Genomic DNA, 14,562 nt, shown 5'->3' with positions numbered 1-14,562 from the left:
GTGCTGTGAGTGCATCAGTGGGAGCGTGGCTCTCTGGACTAACAGTGTGGGCAGTGTAACAGAGACTCTGTCAGTAACCAATGTGAGCGTGTGGTGAATGTTGAGAATGAATGACATCATGGTCACTGGGGGGGATAGGGGGGTGTGGATGGAAAGGTTCAGTGGGGTGACAGCTGTGGGGAAGAAGATCTTCCTAAACCTGCTGGTTTTAGTCTGAAGGGTCCTGTAGCGCCTCCTGGAGGGGCGGAGCTGGAAGAGTTTATTGGCAGGATGAGAGGCGTCCCTGAGAATGATGCGTGCTCTGCATAGACATCTCTTCTTGTGGACATCCTCAATGGCAGGAAGTGGAGTCCCTGTGTCCCGCACAAACTGAGGTGTGCTTATCAGGAAGTCATGGATCCAGTTTTGAAGGGGTGGCTTCATCCTGAGTGGGCCCCGTCTGTTTACCAGCTGCTGGGAGATGTGGTGTTACTGCTGAGCTGAGCTGTTCAGGTGCGGTGGATAAAGCATCCTCGGTGGGTAAGGCATCCTCGGTGGGTAAAGCATCCTCGGTGGGTAAAGCATCCTCGGTGGGTAAAGCATCCTCGGTGGGTAAGGCATCCTCGTGGAGCCGATTGAAGAGCTGAGGTGATGTGATCCTTGATCAGTCTCTACCTTATAAAGCATGTAAGTGCTACAGGTCGAAGGTCATTGCCTGAGCTGACTGAGGGTTTCTGTGGCACCGGGAGGACGGCCGACCGGCTTGAATATACCTGTGAAGATGTGAGTGGGCTGATCTTCTCCACTCCACCGTTTCAGGGTTCACAGATTTCACAATGTGATTTTCTGTGGTTACGATCCAGAAACACAAAAGTCTGCCTGAGTTTGTCACTGTTCCTGTTTCCACACCTGCTGTGGGCCAGTCACCTGGAAAACATGCCCATGCAGGGCTTTCCCACAGAAAACATGAATAAGGACCCAGAGGAGCAAAGCTGCCGTGGGGGAGTGTGGGCACACCCACCTGGGTCCTCTGTGGGATTGGTGTGGGTTGCCGTCTGTGGGCCTGCACAGGCATGTTTGCTGGCACATGGTTTATAATCAGGCAATAACAGGGAAGCATGTCTGCTGTGGAGATGATGAAACACAGAACAGGTCTTATTACAATATCAGGTGTGAGGCAGAGGAAGGACTGATCCAACACCTCCATGAAAGGAGAAAAGGAAGGAAGGGAGGAAGGGAGGAAGGGCATGTCTTCAGGCCAGGTTCCATTTTCTGAATCAGAATAACCTGTTTGGTGCGAACATTTTGGTTTTTTTCATTCTGATTAGTGATGACTTGTCTCACTGAAGCAAAGATCTCTGCTTAGGGTGTGGGAGGAGGCATGAACGCCGGGGGAATGTCAGGAAAAATCAGCTCTGGATGAGGGAGCAGAGCCCACTGTGGGCCCAGTACTGGTGTGAGGCGTGGGGTTGGTTTGCTGTGCTCCAAATGTAAGAAGGATCCAAAAGTGAGAAGAGGCAAATGAGACGAGTCGACACGTCTCTGCCTGCAGGTCGTCGGCGCCGCCTGCAGTGGGCTCAGAGAGGGGCGGCGGCTTCTCTGAGTGTTCTGGCTCAATGCGGCTTTGACTCGTCCGCTGAGAGGAGGCTTTTGTTAAGCTCTGTGCAGAAAAAGAAAAGCTGCTGTTGTTCGTGCTGCTGAAAGGTTACTGCAGTTCACGCAGAGGAGGCCATTGCTCCACAGCGAAGTGTGAGGCCCGGCCGTGCTGCGTCCAAAAACACGAGCGCGATGAGCTCACACAGAGTTACACAATCGTAAACACCACACATGCTGTGGACAGCTCAGAGGCACAGACGCAGCAGCAGCAGGCGAGAGGATCGGCGAGGGTCGCCGTCCTGGTATCTTTGGCTCGTTGAACTCGACTCTTTCTGAACCGCGTCCAAATCGTTCATCAGCAATCTGAATGCATTTTAAAGTTTGTCAGCCAGCACTGAATGTTCTGCAGCACACAACACGCTCCTCTTACTGTCCTAAAATAATCTCACTGCTCACCCTGACACGAGCCTGCAGAGAGTCTTTTGTGGGATATTTCCACTCAGCTGAAGTGTTCACCGTGTCTCATCTGGAAATCTGTTTTTACCAGCAGCGTGCAAACCTCTGCTGCTGCACTGCCTGCGTTTGCTTTCCCTTCAGTGAGCGTGTCGTCCTCTGAGAACAGCAGAGAACAGTATCTCCTGCAGTCTCACCTGCACATTCAAATAAACATGCAGCTGTTATCCAGCGGTCCCATCGTAAACAATGAACTCAGCTCCTGATGGGTTGATGGGCAGCATTCACTGTGAGGGAGAGACTAACATGCCGACTGCGGGACCGGCTGCTGCAGTTATTGTGAAAGTTTATCAGCTGTATTTACAAATATTTGTCATAACTTCATGAGTGCATATCATTTGTGTTATTTCTGGTAAATGACCCTCAGCACTCCGTGTGCTTTCGTTTATTTTCCAGCAGAGATTTTGGGCCTGATGCCCACAGCGTCAAACAAACACTGAGTTTATCGTACACTGTGGGGTCTAAGTGCCATGAGAGTACTGCAGCGCTCCAATCTCACTTCAGTTTGATTTACTTAGCATTAACTGCTGTCTCAAGGTGCTTAATATTGTAAGGTGCAGACCCTACAGTAATACGCTGGTCACTTTATTAGGTACACCTTGCTAGTGTCAGGGTGAAGCTCAGAGCTGTTTCATTCTTCATGGCTCAGATGTTCCTCACAGATTTTGGTCCCTGTTGACATGATATCATCACGACATCATGACACAGCTGGTGCATCCTTGATGCAACTCTCCCGTTCCCCCACATCCCAAACGGCTCTGCAGGACTGAGATCTGTGGTTGCGGAGGCCGTCTGAGTGCAGTGAACTCACCATCCTGTTTAATTCGAGCTTCAGAAGAAGCTCCAATCAGCAGCAGCCTGAACACTGAAACAGGCCATCCGAGGCTCCTCAGACCAGGAAGCGCTTTCCCACCTTGTGTTGTCCAGTTGTGCGAGTCTGTGTGAGCTGTAGCCTCAGGTTCCTGTTCTCACTGACAGCAGTGACACTGACGTGGTCTCCTGCTGCTGTAGCCTGCCTGCTTCAAGGCTCAGAGATGCTCTTCTGCAGATCGTGGTCATAACCCATAACCCCTTATTTCAGTGCCCATTCCCTTCCTAGAGGTTGGAGAGTCCCAGCTGCACAACGGGCAGAACAAAAGGAGGTTTGGAGGTTTGCTGGTGGAGCTTTACTGGTGGAGGTTTGCTGGTGGAGCTTTACTGTTGGAGGTTTGCTGGTGGAGGTTGACAATCCATGAATTAGTATCTGGTGGAGCTTTGCTGGTGGAGCTTTACTGTTGGAGGTTTGCTGTTGGAGGTTACTGGTTGGAGGTTTGCTGGTGGAGGTTTGCTGGTGGAGCTTTACTGGTGGAGGTTTGCTGGTGGAGCTTTACTGTTGGAGGTTTGCTGGTGGAGCTTTACTGTGTGGAGGTTTGCTGGTGGAGCTTTACTGTTGGAGGTTTGCTGGTGGAGCTTTACTGTTGGAGGTTTCTGGTGGAGCGTTTACTGTGTGGAGGTTTGCTGGTGGAGCTTTACTGGAGCTTTACTGGTGGAGGTTTGCTGGTGGAGCTTTACTGTTGGAGGTTTGCTGGTGGAGTTTACTGTTGGAGGTTTACTGGTGGAGGTTTTCTGGTGGAGGTTTACTGTTGGAGGTTTCTGGTGGATTTCTGGTGGAGGTTTGCTGGTGGAGCTTTACTGTTGGAGGTTTGCTGGTGGAGCTTTACTGTTGGAGGTTTGCTGGTGGAGCTTTACTGTGTGGAGGTTTGCTGGTGGAGGTTTGTGCTGGTGGAGCTTTACTGGTGGAGGTTTGCTGGTGGAGCTTTACTGTTGGAGGTTTGCTGGTGGAGGTTCTGGTGTTACTGTTGGAGGTTTCTGGTGGAGCTTTACTGGTGGAGTTTGCTGGTGGAGGTTTGCTGGTGGAGCTTACTGTTGGAGGTTTACTGGTGGAGGTTTGCTGGTGGAGCTTTACTGTTGGAGGTTTAGCTGGTGGAGGTTTGCTGGTGGAGCTTTACTGTTGGAGGTTTGCTGGTGGAGGTTTACTGGTGGAGGTTTGCTGGTGGAGGTTTCTGGTGGAGGTTTCTGGTGGAGGTTTACTGGTGGAGGTTTCTGTGTGGAGGTTTACTGTGTGGAGGTTTTGCTGGTGGAGCTTTACTGTTGGAGGTTTGCTGGTGGAGCTTTACTGTTGGAGGTTTGCTGGTGGAGGTTTGCTGGTGGAGCTTTACTGGTGGAGGTTTGCTGGTGGAGTTTTGCTGTGTTTAGGTTTACTGGTGGAGGTTTGCTGGTGGAGGTTTGCTGCCGGTGCTAGAAAAGCTGCAGTGTGTCCTTGGACTGCGGCCTCCCTTTGAAAGCCTGTGTGCTGAAACATGCTGGACGTTTAGGTTAAATGAAACCATGAAGATGAAGTTTTCCTTTATAGATCAAAGGGTGTTTTGGTAAATTGACTGGTTTTTATCACTTCATGCCTCATTCACATGAGCACTTCTTCATCTGTGCTTGAGTGTTTTCGGACATTCGAGGATTCAGATATCCCAGGAATCGAGCTACCAACCTTCTGATTGGCAGATTCCTGCTCTGCCGCCGGGGCTACAGCCACACTGACCCGCTTTCTTTGCTTGAACCTCAATAAAAAAAAAGCTGCTGTGAAAATGCAGCCAACTGCTGATGAAGAGCACTGTCTGGCTCCTTTTTAAAGATGAGGAGTGGCGCGAGACTTTTGCACAGTACTGCAGGGTGGGGCTAAAGTATTGACAGGTCAGAGGGAGGATGTGAGAGTAACGGACGCGGGTGTTTAATCATCCAGTTTCCTCCTCTGAGCGTTCGAGCTGCGATCGAGCGTACAGTCACACAGACTTCTTTATTCACAGGACTTTGTTGACTTTAAGCCTTCAGCCTGAAAGTCTGTGACGCCGAGCAAACGCTGACTCATCAAAGACTCATTCCAGCCGAGAACCTGAGCAGCAGCTTCCTGTGACGGTGTCACGGTTCTGGGTCGTTTCTTGTGTTTCGGTTTGTTTTCTGATGCTCGTGTGCTCTGCTGGTTCTGTTTCTGGTTTTTGTGTTTAAGGATTTGTTCTTCGGTTGTGTCTCATGTTTAGCATAGTTTGAGGTCCATGTGTTATATTCTGTCTGCCTCTCAGTGTCGAGTCTGCGTCCTTGTGTGATGGTTTCTTGTTTCCTGTTTTATTGTGAAAGTCCGTGTCTTATGTGTGTATTCAGTTTGCCTTCCTTGTCTCGTCTTGTCAGTTACTTGCAGCTGTGTTCCCGACCTGTGTGTAATGTCCCTGTTCTCTGAGTGTATTTAAGCCGTGTCTTCTGTTGTTGTAGGCGTTGGGCTGTCTGTGTATCTGCTGTGTGGTTTCCCTGCTGGCACCATCATGTACCTTTGTGTGTATGTTTGCTGTTCAATAGTTTAGTTTGTCTCAGTACAGATTAGTTTTGTTCCGTTTTGCCATTTCCACTTTTGTTCTACAATAAACCACATTCAATGAGTGCCTGCAATTGGATCCTCGTTCATTTCCTGACACAGTGTCATGATTCATCGTCCTCACATAGTTAACGATGACTGTGCTGAGAGCCACACGAAGACATCAGTGACGTCTTTTCAGTGTAATCCAATTTTGTGGAAGTCAACGTGAAGCTCGGAGCCATTAATGAGAACCAGACGGCTGCTTTCCCAACAAGAGCCGGCCTCCTGCGGGAACGCTCGGATTACATCAGATGTGATGTTGAAGCTCACAGAGTTTTTTTCTCACACTGTTGCTCAAGCAGAGAGCTGAAGTCCTGCATCTATTCAGTGAGTCCTGACAGAGCTCCAGCCCCACGACGTTTAACGCATCTCAATAAACGCCTGATGAGGCTCCAACTGGAGACCTCAGCCCGCCTCTGAGCGTAACGGTTTCAGAAAGAATAGAAGATGCTTCACAGAAAAACATCTGGGAGGTCGCTTTCCAACAAATCCTAACATCAAGGAATGTTGTGTCGTGGTTATGTCCATCTTTTATATACAGTCTTCAGAAAAATGCAGCACAAAGCACTGGCTACACATTAAACTCCTTCTGACCTCCATACAAGCGTTTCTGTTTCAACAATAACCGAACAAATTGAAAACCGTTGCTAAGAGTATTTGGGCTTTTATTTTGAAGGCTGAACAGCTGTAACTTCCTGCACATTGATGGCACAGGAGGAAACGTCCTCTTTTCTTATGCTCTCCTTTCTCACAACCCAACCCTGATCCGGGTTCTTAACTTCCTGTTGGAAGGGAGTTTTTCCTTCCTGCTGTCGCCTCGTGTGGGTCCACAGGGGTCATCCCTCTAACACTGCAGGCTGTTGGCTGCACATACACGTGCACTGAACTCAACCCGCTGCTCGCACACTTTCACTCAGCAGAATCAGGTCAGACAATCACAGCGTGAACCCCGATCCCAGCCCAGAGGCCCGGCGAGCCGAGGGTTTGAGTCCGTGCGCCCACGCTCGCACTGTGTGTTTCTGCAGGTCATCGCTGACGTGCTGTAACTTAACAGACATATTCTGGATCTGTTGTGAAGCAGCTGTGGGACAGTTTGTCCGCGTGAGGACGAGCACATCTAGTGCAGAACTCGGCGTTCGCCTCCAAAATAAAAGCCGTGCAGAGCAGAAGAAAGAAATGTTGGTGTAATCAGAGGATATGCAACGTGAGTTTACAGGTAACGGTCTCTGCACAGGACCAGCGTGACATGACTGCTTGTGTTTGTGCTGGCAGCTTCACACAGGCTCTTATCAGCATTTTCACTAATGTGAGTTAAGCTTCCACGTCGGGTTTCACTCATGTGTCAACACAATGTCTGGAATTTTATCGATTTCCCACTAACTGTTATTGTCTTTGTGTTTCATTAACGCTGATAGACAAACATGTGCTGCTTGTGGCCACGGCTCACTTACAGACCTGACCCTGGTTAGACGACAAAAAGATCAAAGAAAATAAAACGATAATAACAGAAACATTTAAGAACAGCTGTTTCACTGATCGTTAATGTTTTTATTTCAGGTGGCAAAGTTCCTGATCTGTAAAGAGGAGCGGCCAATCTCCAAACACATCAGCCGCTGATGCCAGAGACACGTTAAAGCGTGTTTCTGTCTCAGAAATGTTTGAGCAATGTCTCTTTACACAAGCCGGCATTGGTCACCCATCACGCTGGGATGCCTTCACTTTCATATTGAGATGATTTCTTTCCACACTCGTCGCTGACAGACTTGGTGGGAAACAGTCGAGATGAGAATGTCTAAAGTGAATGTTCAGAGACATTCAGCATCGGCGCTCTGCTCCTGATTCAGTTTCCTTCTGGAGTGATCGTCGAGCATCAGTTCAGGACCAACAAAAGCCTGCCTTCAGTTTGGCTTCACAGACTTAAAAGCTGAAACCTGTTCGGTCATCCAGGCTGTCCAATACTGAGACGCTCCAAACTAAAAAACAGGGAACAGTGTCCAGATTTAGAGTCAACAGGTGAAATCTGTGAGCGAATCCCAGCGGCAAAGTTCACTGCAGAAACATGTTCCAACAAAGTTCTTCCTGTTAAAAGGAAATTCTTCTCTAAGTGTTCGTTGTGCATCGTCTGATTGGTGGTTTCTCTCTAATGTCAGAATTTCTCAGTCTGTAGAGCTCAAAACTTGATTTTGGGGAATAAATGTAATTTTTGTCTCCAGCTGAGGAGATTTTGGACTTCTGCAACTTCCCTTTAACCTCTTAAGCCCCAACTGCAGTCTCTCTTTTGTGCCCTGCAAAAACACGTCCTCCTGTTGATACTCGGTGCAGCAGTTTCATGAAGTCGTGGCCTTTGTTCTTCTCCGCTGCCGGGTGGAGCACAGCTTGCGTGTCTGGCAGGCAGAAGGTACACAGCAGGGACTCGCTGCTTCCTCTGTGAGTGGACTTTGACTCTGTGAGTGTGCACTGAGCAGGTTTACACTTACATTATGTCACGCTGCAGAACCAGAGCAGCACCTCAGCTCGTGTTCTGTCTCCTTCCTGTTCCTAGATAGTAGTTTTCATGTCAGCACAACACACACGCACACACTCGGCTGTTTGCAGTGCTTGTTTCCTAGGCTTTCAGGAGAAGCGGTGTTTCATCAGGTACACGGCAGTGCTTCATACAGAGACAGAAAAGCCAAGAATGTACCTCCAGATATCTGGTTTCGATTGGCTCGGCCTGCTTCCTGTTACAGTCTGCCCGAGCACACAGACTCACAGAACACTTAAAATGATTGTTTTTGGTTTTTATGTCACAAGTATTCTTATTGCACTTCAGCTAATTTTACAGGAACTTCTTTGACTGTTACCGATCATCAGTAACACTGTGGCGCTTTCCCCGGCTGAGAAGCATCACTTCATGACTTCATCACTCGGCCGTCTGACTTCTGCATGACTTTAAAGCCTTTCCTGGATTAACTGTGTGGAAAAACAAAACCTGCTGAGTCTGCAAATCCAAAGTTTGGTTAATAATGGATGCTGTTGTTCTCTTAGCTGGTCTCTGCCACAAACAAACTCTCATTTAAATGAATCGACAGATTTTATTGTTTCAACCATGTACAGTACAGAGTGAAGTGAGACAGCGTTCCTCCGAGACCCTGGTGCTACTACATGTAACACACAAACACAAAAGTGCAATGTGCAAACAAATGCACAAATAAACAAGATAAGACAGAACAGGACGACACACAACACAGTGCTCTGCAGTGCTGTGACAGCCATGAAACTCGCTTTACTTCCCAGAGACGTTTTTATTAGGTCAGGTATATTTTGGTCTCATGAAAGGAAACACCCTGATCTGCCTTCATCCCTTCATCAGACACGGTGATGTGATTAGAGAGAAAGCTGCCTGAGCTCTTTTCACGGTCCCTAACAGTGTTGGTGGTCTTCGTTTTCACAGGCGTGGACTGCAACTGTCCCAGCTGACAGCGAGCTTCCACTCCAACCCCACATCCATGAAGAACACGCACTCAGTGAAGGAGATTTGAGTCTTCGCGGCCTCGTTTTTATCTTTGTTCTTATAACTTTGTATTCTGTGTGTCACATGTGGCATCCATATGATCGATAAAAACAAACTGAAGTTGGTGTGTTTTATTTTGAAAGCTTCCGGTGATGTGTGCGTGTATATGTGTGTGTGCGCGCTCCCGCAGAGTAGCGCGCCGGTGTGAGTCCCGGAGAGAGGTAGGATCATGTCCCCGCTGCTGCTGCTGGTGCTCGGCCTTCTCCTGCCGCTGCTCCTGCTGGTCCTGCGCGGCAGGACGAGGTGAGTCCGCCCGCATCTCTGTCCGGCCCGGCTCGGCCCGGCTCGGCTCTGATTTTTCGTGTCTGTGTTGATGAGAAAAGTTGTTGCACGCGGAGCTCCTGATTGGCTCTGAAACGTGTCGGTGATTATCGGCATTGTAACATTTTTCATGAACGATGTTTCCGTGTTTGTTCTGTAGTTTTGACCCGGGTCACGTTCACTGCTAGTCCGACTGTAATGTTTCCCAGCAGCGAAGCAAAGGGTGGGGTAGCCTGGGGTCACTGCGGGACGGAAGTGCTCGTTGTCCCGTTCCAGACTCGGGCACATGATGGAAGTGTGTTGAGATCGATGCTGCCACGGGAAGTGGAAGAAGATCAACACGCACACGAAAGGAAACAAAGAGATGGAGGATGAGGTCACTGAGTGAGAGACGACCAGAGGTCAAAGTGGGGAGAAGCTCAGACTCACGCACAGACCCGGTGCATCACAGAGACGCTACAGGAGCTGCGCTGAAGTCTTAGTTTGAGTCTTAGAGGCAGCTTCAGATGGATGGTGACCTGCCCCTACCCCAGTATCGCAGGCTGGTCAGCCGTGAATCTCCTCAAAACCTCCTCCTCAGGACAACTGTAGCTGAAGGAGAGGCTTCTGCTCCCCTCGGGAGACTCCGGGTCTGATGAAGAGCCCAGAACTCGTGCAGAAGGACTTCAGGTCTGTCAGCACTGAGCTTTCGGGTATCGAGCTTCATCTCGATGATCCTCGGGTGACAGACTCATCGATAAGATGAATGAAGCAGATCAGAGAGACGATCAGTGCAAAAGAAAAATACAGGCAGCAAATCAGTGAAAGTTAATGAACCACAGAAGAGCAAAACAATCAGCTGAGGTGGAGAAACCCGAGGGCCGCAAAACTCCTGCAGTGAGGGTGTGAGGACCTGTCAGCATTACCATAGGGGCAAACCGTCATCGCCCTGCAGAGGGGAAATCGGTCCAGCGTGGTCATCCCAGTTACTAATGGCAGGAACTAGGGGTGGGGGGAAAATCGATACTGTGTAGCATCGTGATATTTTGTTTGCTAATAATGTATCGATACAGGGACGGCAGAAATCGATATTTTGTTACAAAAAAGGTTTTTGTGCTCTGACTTCAGAGCATGTTGATCCTTTTTCTGAGCAACAATCCTGACACTGTCCAAATGTGTTTAACTTGTTTTATGGCAGCAATAAACATGACAGTTTACTTATTTTAATTTAAGACATGTTTTATTTTAATTAAGTTTAAAACTTTTTTATTTAATGTAAAATTATATTTTGTTTTAATTTACTTTCAAATTCTTCAGTTGCTGAATGGGCTGCATAGTTTTCATATTGCATAGTTCAGAATAGCTATAATTGTACCAGATGGCTTCAGTTAAGTTGGACTAGACTGTAATACAAACCGTTCAGTTTGTCAACAATAAAACTGAAATGAGAGAAAGACTGAGTGCGAGACTTTGATATTAGATAAAATCAATATTGATAAAGTTTACCTTTATGTACAGAATCTGAATATCGCAAAATATTTTTAAAAATTGCAATAATATTGTATCGTGCGTTAAGTATTGTGATAATATCGTATCGTGGGATGTATGGTGATTCCCACCTCCAGCAGGAACCATGACATCACCCTCATCCTTCGCGCCGCGCCGGGCGACTGCAGCGAGTTACAGCTGTTTGCCCTGTAGACGGCGATCACTGGTTAAGTAAGTTGACTCCTGCCGCTGGAGGGAAGGAGCGTACGGTGAGGGGAGAAATGCAACTGTGATTTATGGGAGCCACCTGTTTCAGCTGACCCCAGATCAGCAGGTGAGACGGCTGCTTTTTCCAAAGATGAGAATGAAATGGGATGCATCCCGTCTCTGACGCAGCGTGACGTCATCCCATCCCTCCTGCTCAACACATGCTCAGCGTCCTGAGCAAGAGCGCATGGTTCTCAGCGCTGGTGCAAGGCGGACCATCATGGAGGACAGCAGCACGCCACTCACAGCCTTTATCACACGTTTTGGGAGCGGCTGGCTTCCCTTCGGCTTGTGCTCGGCTCCAGCGCAGTATAGACGAATGCTTTTGCAGGTGGGACAGGTGAGATCTCTGAGCCACGTTTGGATGAATTTGGACGGCACCGAATCATTCGAGGAGCATCTGATTGATGCACCTGGTGTGAAGCTGACTCCAGAACAGTGTGGGGTGTTTGAAGACGCCCTCGGCTCACGAGTGACGTCGTTCACTCAGCGTTTGAAGCGAGCGGCTAACCCTGATAATCCTGAAGCATCGACAGAAACTCTGAAGGCAGATTTCTCTGGTTTCTTTCTTCTCGCAGCAGATTTGTGGTTGCACATCCAGAGTTTCCGAGCATTTTGAACGACTGTAAGGATTTAAATGCTCAGGCTTCAAACTCTGCTGTTCCAGGACAGTGCCTCCTCAGACTGCACGCTCCGTCCAGCTCTGTCCTGTTCTGGATCCTTATGCTGGATTCCCACAGCTGAGTGGGAGCGCTGATGTCCATCTGGTGGGATGTTCCAAATATTTCTGTCTTGCATTCTTGAACTCTTGTCCCCGCGGTCGTTCTCAGAGCGCCGATCGCCTCCACGTCTTGGTCTCTGACACACTCGGCGTCTCACAGCGGACACTCGGTGTCTGGACCGACACACAGCGCGTCATTCCTCAGTTTCCACACTTTGCAGTCTGACACAGCTGCTGCAGGTTCATCTAAACTGAGCACATGAAACGGGACGATGTCTCTGAAATATCAGTAACCCGGCTTCACGGGTTTCACCTGGATGAGACGGACGGTGTGGTCATGTGGCACAGCGTGGGATAGAAAGGCACGCAGGGATCTCTCTGCAGGGAGTGACTGGAGGTGGGAGGCTGATGTTTGAGCGTGTGCAGACACGGCTTCGTTAGGTTTGGCCGCACGTTAGTGCACACACACCGGCTGTTGGTCAGGTGACTCGTTCTGCAGATGCACTCATACTTTACACCCAACCAGCTACCGGGAGAGACTCACACCCGGCTCTCTGGTCTGATTCAGATATCTGTTGTGTTTTAACCTCGTTGTGAAGCACTTTAGTGTACCTTTGGTTTTAAATGTGCGATAGAAATAAAGTTGTTTTGTATTCAGATGACGTAATGAGAGCAGATTAACTGATGGTGTCGGCGTGTCGGCGATGTTTTGCTGTCTGGCCCCAATGAAAGGCTTCCTGTCTGTGTTTGAAGAGAACTGGGCCGCCTCCAGGGTGTCCCGTGACCTTTTGCTCCCAGGAGGAAGTTCCTCTCAGTGTGAGGCACAAAGACTGGAAGTGCAGGGGAACACCGAGCAGCTCAGGAGGAAACTCACAGCGAGAACCTCAGATTGGTTAAAGGGTGGAACGTTTCCAGCCGCTGCGCATGAATGCGGCGCAGTAATGACCCTGCTGCTCGGTCCTTTGTACAAGTTGTTTTCTCGAGGCAGTGAGGTGCCCTTCAGCTCGGACCCGGCAGGGCCGCGTTTCTCTTTGTTCCCCCGGAGTCACGATTCCTCTCACGGCCCGTGGGAGTCGTGCAGAGTCTTAGTTTCACTCCTTGGTTACGTTTAAAGACATCTCTTTACATCTCGTTACTTTCTGCCTTTGTGTGCGTCCTTTTTTACCTGAAGGTCAGGTGAAGGTGATTAAGACAGATGTAAATGTAGGAATGAGTGAAGGAAAGCCTCGGGTTTGTGGACGTAGCGAAGGAGGACATGCAGTGACAGAGGAGGACGCTGGGACAGAAGATGTGACTCCTGGAGGGAGCAGCTCGGAGAGAAAGGCCTCACTTTGCATCGCTTTCAGAAATGCTGTGTTTGTGTTGCACTTCTCTGGGGTCACGTTGTGTGTGCTTGTTTGTGTACACGAGTCCATCAGTAGTGTGAACACAGAGCATCACTGTGACCGACGACTGCTTCGAGGTGATCCGGCTGCAAACGCTGGCAGAGAGCTGAAGTCACTCTGTGTCCTCGTCCCTCGTTAATTCAGGGTTTCGTTCCCTGTTTGCTAATTATGCAGAACATCGGAGGCTTGTTGAGGCATGAACCCTGTAAATGTGACGCTTGTTGTGATAGTTTGTTTCCTGCTGTGTTATCAAACTGAATCTTTCTGTCCAAACGTGGAGCTGGGTGGAGTGTTTCTGGCTTTCTGCACTCGCAGCTCGTTTAGGGTTTGTAACTCGGATCAAAGTGGAGACTCGGCGCTTAAACCGTTGATGTTAGGTCAGGAAGTCGAGCTCAGATTGTGACTGGGCCGGACGCGTTTTCGTGTTTCCTGAGAAATGCCTTCACGACATTCGGGCTTCCACGGCAGAGCTCTGGGTAAACACCGGACTGCTCAGGATTACGGCCATTAATCCAGGGAATGGGGCACAGTGCACACACGGGCTGATGCAGCATGTTAGGCTCCTTGCATTAAATCAAACTGCACTGACTGATTCACTGTTTAAAAGCAAGTTTACATGTGAGCTGACCGAACAGCAGCGAGCCGATAGAAAACAGATCCTGAAGCTCACAGCAGGCATACGTCTGTTTAATAACCGCAGCAGACTCTGAAGGTGTGTTTTATAGGAGCGAGTGTTTTTCTGCCTGAGGTTACCCTTTATTACAGTTTCACAATCTCAGTGAACAGGAACACCTGAGCCTCCGTCCACAGGAGGATTCAAAGTTCAGATCAGACACGCTGTGTGCCGCCAGATAAACTGTTTGATGTCAAACTCACAGAGGTGAAATGATGTGGTTTCTCTTGTGTGTCGCTTGCAGACGAGAAGATGAGCCCCCTTTAATAAAAGGCTGGATTCCTTTCATTGGAAAAGCTCTGGAGTTTGGGAAAGATGCCCACAAATTTCTGAAAGAACATAAGAGGAAGTTTGGAGATGTGTTTACCGTCCAGATAGCAGGTTGGTATTTCCAGCGTCCCTACCAGCCCCATTAAAGAGAGACGGCCTGTCTGCACGTTAGCAGCACAAACTCGTTAAAACAGTCCAGGGCTGCACTTCAGTCATTCATAAAAATCAAAATCCTGTAAATTATACAAGTGTGACGCACAGATTATTACGGAGCAGGTGACCGGGTGAGCCTGTGTCCATCTTTGCTTTTGACTAGGGCTGCCACGATTACGTCGACTAGTCACGATTACGTCGACTATCAAAATCGTCGACGACTGATTTAATAGTCGACGCGTCGTTTGAAGCTTTGTAAGATCCCAAAAGACGCAGGAATAA

At 48.9% G+C, this 14,562-nt stretch overlaps 1 protein-coding gene across 2 annotated transcripts in view; it reads left to right on the top strand.

Annotated features, from left to right (window-relative positions):
• The first annotated feature begins 4,353 nt into the window (after positions 1 to 4,353).
• LOC102293664 (cytochrome P450 7B1) overlaps positions 4,354 to 14,562 on the top strand; it is a 26,806-nt gene continuing 16,597 nt past the window's right edge. The window contains exons 1-3 of one of the 2 annotated variants that reach the window (XM_014330074.2): positions 4,354 to 6,746; positions 7,088 to 9,326; positions 14,102 to 14,238. In XM_014330074.2, coding sequence (XP_014185560.1) covers positions 9,253 to 9,326; positions 14,102 to 14,238 — 211 coding nt within the window. In that variant the 5' untranslated portion in view covers positions 4,354 to 6,746; positions 7,088 to 9,252. Of the gene's footprint in view, positions 6,747 to 7,087; positions 9,327 to 10,851; positions 12,197 to 14,101; positions 14,239 to 14,562 lie in introns of those variants that run through there. The other variant, XM_042215198.1, reaches the window with a different exon arrangement.

The sequence above is a fragment of the Haplochromis burtoni genome, unplaced genomic scaffold, assembly GCF_018398535.1.
Source record: "Haplochromis burtoni strain Fernald_Lab_line unplaced genomic scaffold, NCSU_Asbu1 Contig_677, whole genome shotgun sequence".
In the NCBI taxonomy this organism is placed as follows: domain Eukaryota; kingdom Metazoa; phylum Chordata; class Actinopteri; order Cichliformes; family Cichlidae; genus Haplochromis; species Haplochromis burtoni.
Note: the sequence above shows the minus strand (reverse complement) of the source record. Positions and strands in the feature narration are given on the sequence as shown.